Here is a 9388-nt window from a genome sequence, read left to right as displayed (position 1 = left end):
GGACTTCGGGCCTCTCGCCGCCCCCCATCAATGACTCTGCCCCACGGGGGGGGCCCGAGCCCAGGGACCTTGCCTCTCTAATGTCCTGGGACCGACACGGCTACACCACCCCTGCGAAGAGCTCCCACTGCGGCTTTTCCACGAGACGGGGCCTCAGACTGCTGCTGAGAAGGCAGCTGAGGACATGGGGGGCAGGAGGTTAAAATACCACTTTCCTTCAGCCCCTCATTCCCTTCCGATCCTCACTGAAGATGCTGAAAGGAGAGGCTGGGTGTATTTCTGTCCAGCACGGTAGCAGCCCCCTGCACCTGAGGAGCTGCTCCGTGACAGGGCCCAGCTGGGCACCAGAGGCAGGTGGTGCACAGTGCAGACATCGCCAAAGGGCCCGAGCAACCACTCACAAGGGAGCGTTGGATAATCAGCATTTCCAGCCCACGCTGCTGCGGTTTCTTTCAGATAACTTGTTTGGCGGGAAATTGCAAGGATCTATTCCAGGAAAACGAACATCCACACCCTTAAGGGCTGGGGTACAGAGCTAACAGCTGCACTAGGCCAGGCTGGGGACGTGGAAAATGACAAATCACTACTTGAAAAGGGCAACTGAGCCAAAAGAAGAAGGGCAGAAGAAGGCAGCTGGGATTCTCAGCTGGGTTTTAATTCAGCTCCTGGTTTGACAGGGCTACAGCAGGGTGGATCTGGATATAAGCACAGGCTTGAGGTGCATGGGAGGGGGAAGAGACATGCTCACAGATACCAGCTAACTGGGTGGGTAGGGAATGAAAGCAAGCAGAGGGCCTGGGGAAGGAGGCCGATAGCAATCTCACCCTCACTTCCTCCCAGTAGGAGATCACTGCCCTGGCTCAGGAATAGTGAGCAGAGCAGCTTCTACCAGCACTGGGAGTGGGCCAATGAAAGGAGCAGGGTTCTGGCATTGAACTCACTGCTATTGGGCCAGCCCTGGTTTAAGTGCCTAGGACGAGGAGGAACCAGAGGAGATAGGGCAGGATGCTGAGTGATGAGAGACCCGAGCAATGAGACTGCTGTGAAGAAGAGGGCCGATAGTGTCCCGCCGCAGGGCCCTGGGGCCCCGAGGCACATGTTTACAATTGTGCATGCATCCCTCGCGCTATGAATCAGTCACATGCATTTCCCTGCATATCTCTTCAGAGCCCTGGCTGCTTGTGAGAGGAAGGACTCCTGGCCTTGAGCTTTATCTGCCAAGAATGGGCCCGGAGGATCCTGCTGGCGTGGCGGATCAAGCACGTGTACTGCCCTTCGCTGAACTTAGTGGCACGAACACGCAGCTCCTGGCGCGGCAGCAGCTTGAAGCCAGGAACAGAATCTGAAAGGAGCTCCCCATCTTTGTACCAGCTGCAAGAGAAAGGGGGGCAGTACAGTAAGTCCAAGGCAGCTGCTCTCAACTAGCACCAGCCGCCTCTGGCCCATCACTCAGTGTCACCCCGCAAATGTTAATGCCTTTCCTGCAGCTCCTGGTTTGTTAACAGCCTCCTTCCCTCTGCCCAGAGCGCTCCCAGCTACAGCAGAGATCAGGCCATTTCTCCCTTCCCTCCATCTCTCTGCTGTGCCTGCTAGACAGGGACTTTATACACAGAACACGGTGGAGAAGTTTGTTTCATTCAGGCATGGTCAGAATCAGGACCCATGATTGCTCCTTATTAGAGGGGTGTTCAATGCTCAGTAGCCATTGAACCCCATCTGCTCTGCCTTTCCAAAGCAGTAGCCTCCCTCCTTCCTGCCCTCCACAGCTGGTAGCATCTGCCCAGACACCAGCTCCAGGAGAGCGAGCTGCACTGGGAAAGACCTTCCCGCTCAGAAGACATCAAGCTTCCGGACAAGGAGGTTACTGCAGAGATCCGCCCTATGGGGCTAGAGTAGAGAGACCTGGGGCAGGTCTAGTGGCTACTGTGGGGAGAGTGAATTGTCTGTGACCCTGGACACAGCAATGCTCTGCACCCAAGAAGGACCCCCAGCTGCAGGGGGTAGTGGCTCACCTGACTTGCAGGTGTGGCTTGGAGGAGTTCAGCCCACAGCGGAAGGTTATGACTCTGCCTTCGGAGATGTACTTGGTGTGAATGTGGGGGGGGGCGCACAGAGGGGGAGGAGGAGACAGCAAGGGGCTCTGAAAGAGAGAGACAAAGAGCAGTGACGCCTACAGCTGAGGGCCCTTGCAGCTCCCCCAGACCTCTCCTCATACTGCAGAGGCTGGATGGGGATTGAGGGGCATGGAGGTGCTAGGTGGCATTTGCTTTGCAGGGGGCTGGGCAGGGCTGGTCGACCTGTGGGCAGCTGGTTTCTGTAGCTCAGAGCACCAGGCAGCAGCAGGATTGGGGTGTCTCACCGAAGCAGGAGTTGCAGATTTTGGGGCAGTGCCTCTTCATGAAGGCTCGCCGGCGCGTGCAGAATCCCAGCCGGGCCCAAGGCTCACACTGCCGCTTCTCATCCACGCAGCCTGCAGGGGACAGCACTCAGGGCAGGCTCCCAATGAGCATTGAAGTAAAACCACCTCCTCCCAACCTGGGGCTCAACTACATGGGGGACTGACCTTTGGCACAGAAGCAGCCAAGCAATTTGGGGTGGAAGAGCCCCAGACAGTGCAACCCCAATTGAGGGCTGGGCAGGATTGTTCCAAGCCATGGGGCTCCCATCCTATCCCCAGCTGCCTCCCTGGTGCCTGTCACAGGCCAAAGGATACAATAAAGTCTGGACTGACCTTCGCTCATTTTCCTCCCAGTGACCACGCCCCCATAACGATTGCTGTGGCAGCCATGGGATACCCTAGCCAAAGTGACCCCAAGGCAGCTCTACGTTCTGGGCTCCTGGCTGGATGCAGCTGGACTGATGTAGGACTCTGTCTCAGTGCAGGACAATGATTCAGCCAAAGGGGCCCTCAAGGGGACTGTCCCCTCTTCTGGGGCCAGATGGCGACTAGGTGCTGGGCACACATCAGTGCTGGCACTTTCTGGCACCCCCTTACCGTACAGTCGCTGAACGGCCCAGACGTCATCCTGGCCGATGCGCCACGTCCTGCTGTAGGTAGCGTTTGGGTGCATGAGCGCGCGGACGTCCCGCGAATGCCACAGGCCCAGGGCATGGCCGATCTCATGAGCTGCCACCTGGACCAGGTCATTCAGCCAGACCCCTGCAAGCACAGAGTGCCCCAAGGGAGCAGGACCACACAGACATGCTGCAGAGCCAACCCTGGCAGCTCCCAGCTACCTTGGTACAGGGAGAGGGCTCTTGGACCAGCCCCCTAAGCAAGTCCAGCCTGGCTTCTCTCTGCTACCCAACTACAAGCATCCTTGAAGAGCCACCGCTGCAGCTCCCCACCACCTCTGCACACAGTCCCTGTCCTAACCCAACCCAACATCAGGGAATATTAGCTTTGATGGGGAATTCCCGCCCCACGCAGCAGCACAAGGGGCTCCTGCGGTGGGGTTTGAATTTGGGCCCTCACCTTGCAGCGTGGCAGGATCTGGCAGCCTGGCACACAAGCCCAAATAGAGGAGCAGAAAGCTCCAAAGGGGGGGGAGTTCCCCACGGAGAACACCCTGCCAGGGAGAAGAGATCAGCTGCAGGGGCATGGAAGAAGAGGCAGAGTTGGACGTCATGGGCAACAGTAGCAGTGTCCCTTCAGCCATTGCCTGCAAGAACCGAGCTGCGCACTCCCCACGCACAGCGCACTCCGAGCTGACGGAGGACAGGGTTGTGGGAAAGCACCCACCACCCAGGAGGAAATGGCACCCAGGTGCCAAAAGCAGGTGCAGAGCCATGTACGTCCCCTTCCCAGGACTCAAGGAACAGTGAGGCATCCACAGGCCCCCCAAGAGTGCAGCCCCACTGGCCGGAGGCCACCGCCACAGAGAAGGCTCCTCCTGCCATTCCTTCCATGCTCCTTCATTGACTGAGCTGCAGCCAGCTCGCTCTTCGCTGGCTCAGCTGGGCCCAAAGAGACACTGCAGCTTTCTGGGGCGATGAGAGAGGCAAGGCCCCTGTGTCATCTGTAGATGGACGGCACCTCAACCCAAGCTGCCTGGCAAACCCATGGGGAGGGGGAGACAGCAGATCCCCGCAGCAGAGGGGCCTCGTGGGGGGTGAGCAATTCCCAGCTGCGACCTCTACTGGGGGCCCGGGAAGAAGCCACGCCAGGGCACAAGCTCATGCAGCTGGGACTTGAACCGGGACCCTTGGGAGAATCATAGGCTGGAGCTGCTCCGATCTGGCCTTGGCCGCAAGTCATCTCCCCCTGAGTGGAGCTGGGAGGAGCCCAGGGGAGCTGCCATGAGCTAGTCACAAGCAGAATCTCTTCCTCCTGGGCTGGCCTAGCCGGGGCATGCCCTGCGGCCCTGGGCAGAGTTGGGAAGGCATCCAGCTCTATAGCATTAGCAGAACAAGGCGCCCCATGCTGGCTGTAGTCTGTGCAGACAGCACTCGCCACTCTTCCCCACCCCAAGGCTCTGCTGTGGCACAAGGAGCTGTAGTGGGTGGGCTCCTGCTGGGGGGCAGAGGAAGGGTAGCATAATGCCCTGATCCTTGGGGGTGGGGGCAGGCTGAGCCTGGCTGTCAGGGGCGGCTCTACCAGTTTTGGGGCCCCAAGCAGTCACCGCCAAATTGCTGCCGCCCCCGGAAGAGCAGTGGGGCTGCTGCACAAAAGCTGCCGTGGTGGGAAGAGGGGCGGAGCTGCTGCCGAATTGCCGCTGTGGGACACGGACTGCCGGCCCATTCTGACTGCCGCCCCAAGCACCTGCTTGGAAAGCTGGTGCCTGGATCCGGCCCTGCTGGCTGTGACAAATGGTAGCCGACCATTCTCATCACTTAAGCATTAATTGGCTCCCCAGGGAAAGGGCTGATGGAGGAGAAGAGGAGTGACCAGACTGGGGGTTGATGGCGTCGGGGTGAGAGTCTCCCTGGAGAAAGGGCTGGGGATTAGGAAATCTGGCCTAGCCGTGCAGCGCAGGGTGGAGCTGGTGCTTTAGTGAAGGGGATAATGAACCTCACAGAGGCGCTAACCAACCCAAGGCTGTTTGTGAGGGATCTCAGGACAGGAGAGGCGCCTGCCCTGCCAACCCTGGCAGGCCTCTAGCCACCGCATGCTCCCTCCTACCTTGTTTCCAGCTGAAGTGCGAGCGGCCCAGGATCCAGAACTCATGGTTGTCAAAATGGATCTCGCCCCGGGGCGGCAGGAAGGCGTGGGCCAGCTCCCCGTTCAGTCCATCGAAGCAGGGGTGCCGGGGGGAAAACCAGCAGTCAGTGTGGTTAAAGGTGTAGAAGCCTGCCCAACAACAACCAGAAAGACGTCCTGGAAGCAGAGGGCCATGTGAATCCCAGGGAAAAGGTATCAAAGGTGGGGCAGTGAGTCTGCTGGTGGCTGGGAGCAGGAATCCCAGCTCTGGAACCTGCTGGAGAGCAGGTGGTATGGTTGGATCTGCTAAGTCCGCCTCTGACAGCCCCTCTTCGGTGCCAGGTGTGTGCAGGGGAGGGCCTGGGGGCTTGTATGGATGCTCTGCTGGGGCAGGGTCTGGCAGCAGGGAAGGAGTGAACAGGGGTGGCACATGGTCTCAAAGCCCTTCAGATGGCTCCCCTGCAGCTTGGGTCTGCGACCCCCAGAGGCAACCCCAGAGCCATCTGCACAAACAGGAGGAAGGCAGAAGGGAGCTCAGAAGAGGCAGGGAGAGCACCAGTGAGAGACACAGGGTGCCGTGCCAATGGCACCCCCAGCCCCATCCCCAGCCCCTCATTTCTACCTATGGTGATGTCAGCCGGCTGGGCAGGGGGCAGGCGCCGGAAGCTGAGGGGCGAGACTTCACTCCACATGCGGAAGGCAGCGGCAATGGCTCTCTCTGTGTCACCCTTGTTCAGCGTGCTGGGGAACTGCACAATCCTGCAGCAGGAGGAGGGGAGGGTGACCCATGGGCCCCAGCTGCTCCTCCAGCCTCTACTACTGTAGCCAGGGCTGCTGTAGGGAAGGGGTGGGAGTCCCCTCAGCTACTCCAGACCCAGCCTCTCCCACCAGTGGGCACTGTAGGGAGCAGGGCAGGAGCGCTGGCTGTGGGTGGGGGGGGGGGGGGAAGCTCCCAGCTGAGCCAGACCCAGCCTCTCCCACCAGGGGGCACTGTGCAGGGTGGGGCAGGAGCGCTGTCTGTGTGTGTAGGGTCCCAGCTGAACCAGACCCAGCCTCTCCCAACAGGGGGCGCTGGCTACACTAACAATTCTCAAACTCCTTCATACCACAAACTACTTCTTGAGTTGAGGCCAGCTTCCCGCCCTGCCCCTTCCCCAGTGCATCTAGCTATGTGGAAGGGGCCTGTCTACACAGCATGGAAAGAGACTGTATTAGGGCAAGTGGAGCAGCAGGGTGCCAGGGTCCTGTTCCTTCTGTACCCTCGGTGCCTACATGGCAGGGATGTCCCCATAGGGTCATAGAGCCCAGCTGCAGGAGTGCTGGGGGATTATTTGGGTGGTTGAGCCCCCGGGTGGGGAGGGGAGGTTGGATCCCCCAAGCAGGCAGAAGCGCTGCTCAACGAGGCAGCCCCTGCTCCCTGCCACGCATAGCCCAGGGGAAGCAGGTTTGGAGCAGAGTCAGGGCCCCATTTCCTGTGCAGTGGGAGCATCCAACAGAGACCTTTGGGCTCCTGGCAGCCACGGGCCTATTATCGTCCTGAAGGAAGCAATCAGCTCCTGCTAGCAAAGGCTGGTGTCAGGGAGTCGCTGCTCTCCAGAGACATGCAATGGTGCAGAGGCGGTGGGAGCCAGGGGCAGGCTCAGCTGTGGAGCCACCTTCTGAAGCCTCTCAAAGCCAAACAGGGTGAACAGGGACAGCCAAGAACTGGGCTAACTGCAAGGGATGGGGGCTGTAGGCCAGGCTGGAGAGGGCTCAGCTGAGCTCTGTGTAGGATGCTCCATATGGGAATGGCTGGGGGGGGGGGGGGCTGCAGATCAGGCTGACGCACCCCTGTCCTCCCTGGTACACTCACTTATAGGTCAGGTTAACATGGTCCCACTTATAACCAAGCGGGTTGATGGCATAGCGCCTCCTCCTGCCCATGCGACGATCTTGTGTGACGGTGAAACCGGGATCTGACTCTCGGGGGGCTGTCGCTCCCTCCTGCAGGAAAATAAGACAGCCCCCCCGCCCCCCAACCCCGGTGAAGCAAGAGGAGCAGGATCTCAGCCAGGCTTCCCCCCACACCTTGCCTCCCACCCAGCCAGCATGGTGTTGCAGCCTCTGCTCCCATAAATGCCAGAGACCCCACCCAGACCACACCAGGCTCTTCGGGCAGCTCCTAGCTCGGACTGTTCAGCGCAAAGGGGCAGACGGTTTCCATCCAAACAGCGCCGGCGCCAGAGACTTCCCATGGCAGCTGCCTCTGGGGACACCCTGGGACCGCCTCCTTCCCAGTGGGCCCCAGGACTCCGGAGCTGTCCCTGCAGCATGTCTCAGCAGCCCAGCATGGGCCACAGCGGTCACCGTGAGAGCCCATGGGCAGCCCTTGGGAAACGACCTCCCTCTGGGGCATTGCATTGGGCAGTATCTACCAGCCAATGGCAGCTGCAGGTTAGCAAAGAGATGGGGGGGAGGGTGGCAGCCAAACTCAGACCAGGGAGTTCTGCCAGGCTGCTCCAGGGGAAACTACAGGTCCCAGGGTGCACTGGGGCCAGTGACCCCAGCCTAGCCAACCCCCCTATGAAAGCTATCAGCTGTGATCTGCTCCATTTTACCCCCCCCCCCCGAGGGGCAGCATTCGGGCTCCTGGTGCGTTGGGCAAACGGAGCAGCACTGGGAGTTAATGCTCCACCTCCATGGTTTGTTCAAGGACCGAGGGGGCAGAGTGAGGGTCCCCTCTTCCCCCTGGGTTGGTGCTGATTTCACTCCGCACCTGCCCTTCCCCCAGCCCAGGGCCCATTGAAATCTGGCTCGGAAAGCTGAGATCCCCTCTTCACCCCCAGCCCCGGACCCAGGGCAGGTGCTGGGCTGCAGGTTCTGCCTTGTGAAGAAAACTTCTGTGGTGTATTTTGGGCTCTTTTCCCAGCTCTAGCCAATGCTGCAGCTGAGGAAGTGGGGAGAGGTGAGGGGCTCAGCAGGAAATGGGCTGGGAAGCCAGACACCCCTTTCACTGGCCAGAGTGCCCCCCCCACCCCATGATTTCAACTGGGGGAGACAGAGGCAGCTCTGTGTCTGGTTCTCGCAGACTCAGTCTGCAGCACTCTAGGTAAGAAATCCAAACTCCCTGGGTTCCCAGCAGGATGGCCCTGACCCCCTGCTAACCCCGAACTTTGCCTCCCTGTCTTCTCAAAAAGAAAAGGAGTACTTGTGGCGCCTTAGAGACTAACCAATTTATTTGAGCATAAGCTTTCGTGAGCTACAGCTCACTTCATCGGATGTAGCTCACGAAAGCTTATGCTCACATAAATTGGTTAGTCTCTAAGGCGCCAAAAGTCCTCCTTTTCTTTTTGCGAATACAGACTAACACGACTGCTACTCTGAAATCTGACCTCTGTTCCCTCTCCTGCACCCCCATATGCTACAGCACCGCTCTCCCCCTCCCAAGCGAGGGGATCAGCTACACAAAGCCCCGGAGTTCAGAGTCCCAATGGCAGAAGTTCTCCACTCACCCAGTGATTCCAGCCAGCTCCTTGCAAAGTCTGGAAAACAGTCAGCAGCAGGATCAGGAGAGCAGCCGTGGCCCACCACCACCTTCGGTGTGGCTGAGCAGGCAGATGGGGGCCCATGCCCATGGCTGGGCTCAGCTCTCCCCTTCCCCCAGTGACAGGGCTCAGCACAAAGTGTCCCCCTATCCCCACTGTGGCCAATCCCACCGACAGCCACCCGCATGCGGGCCCTCTGCTGTGAGAGCACACGTCTGCGAGGAGCCCCCAAGCCGCAGCGCAGCTGGCCCCAGCCCTGCTAGATTGGATCCATCTGTCCACAAGGCACGGAAACAAAGCAAAGCCCCACTTCAGCCATTCCAGCTTCACGGCCAGATGCCGACCCCTTCCCCGGCCCGGCCCAAACCAGGAGGCTGCACAGCACCGACAGCCGGATTGTCACACCAGCTGATAGCCATGACCTCCCCCCCCCGTTTCTCCAATTCTGTCCCTTTCAGCCTGAGCATCCCTCATTTCTGAGTTACTTGCAACCCCCCACCAATCCTTGCCAACCACTGCAGCCCAGCATCTCCCCCCCCCTCCATTATTCTGCCAATGCCCCCATTCTGTCCTGGGCTCCTTGACACAGCCCAGCAGATGCCCTTTAGGCTCAATGGTAATTCGGACCAGAAGGGAACTCCTGGCTCATAGAGACCACTAGCAGTATGTTTCGGGTGCCGGGGGCAGCCAACAGAGAGGTAAAGCACTGTGGGGCAGGAAGCAG

General features: G+C 59.7%; 1 protein-coding gene across 1 annotated transcript; it reads right to left on the bottom strand.

Moving 5' to 3' along the window:
- Nucleotides 1-634: 634 nt before the first annotated feature.
- LOC102938210 (matrix metalloproteinase-23) lies at nt 635-8874 on the bottom strand. Its single transcript, XM_007068632.4, is given in 9 exon segments — nt 635-1371; nt 2013-2096; nt 2098-2140; nt 2360-2470; nt 2996-3160; nt 5123-5290; nt 5763-5899; nt 6993-7123; nt 8632-8874. Coding segments are annotated over 9 exon segments (1170 nt in total). The 5' UTR covers nt 8755-8874; the 3' UTR covers nt 635-1163.
- Between the last annotated feature and the right edge of the window lie 514 nt (nt 8875-9388).

This window comes from Chelonia mydas, chromosome 9 (assembly GCF_015237465.2).
Source record: "Chelonia mydas isolate rCheMyd1 chromosome 9, rCheMyd1.pri.v2, whole genome shotgun sequence".
Lineage (NCBI taxonomy): Eukaryota > Metazoa > Chordata > Testudines > Cheloniidae > Chelonia > Chelonia mydas.
Note: the sequence above shows the minus strand (reverse complement) of the source record. Positions and strands in the feature narration are given on the sequence as shown.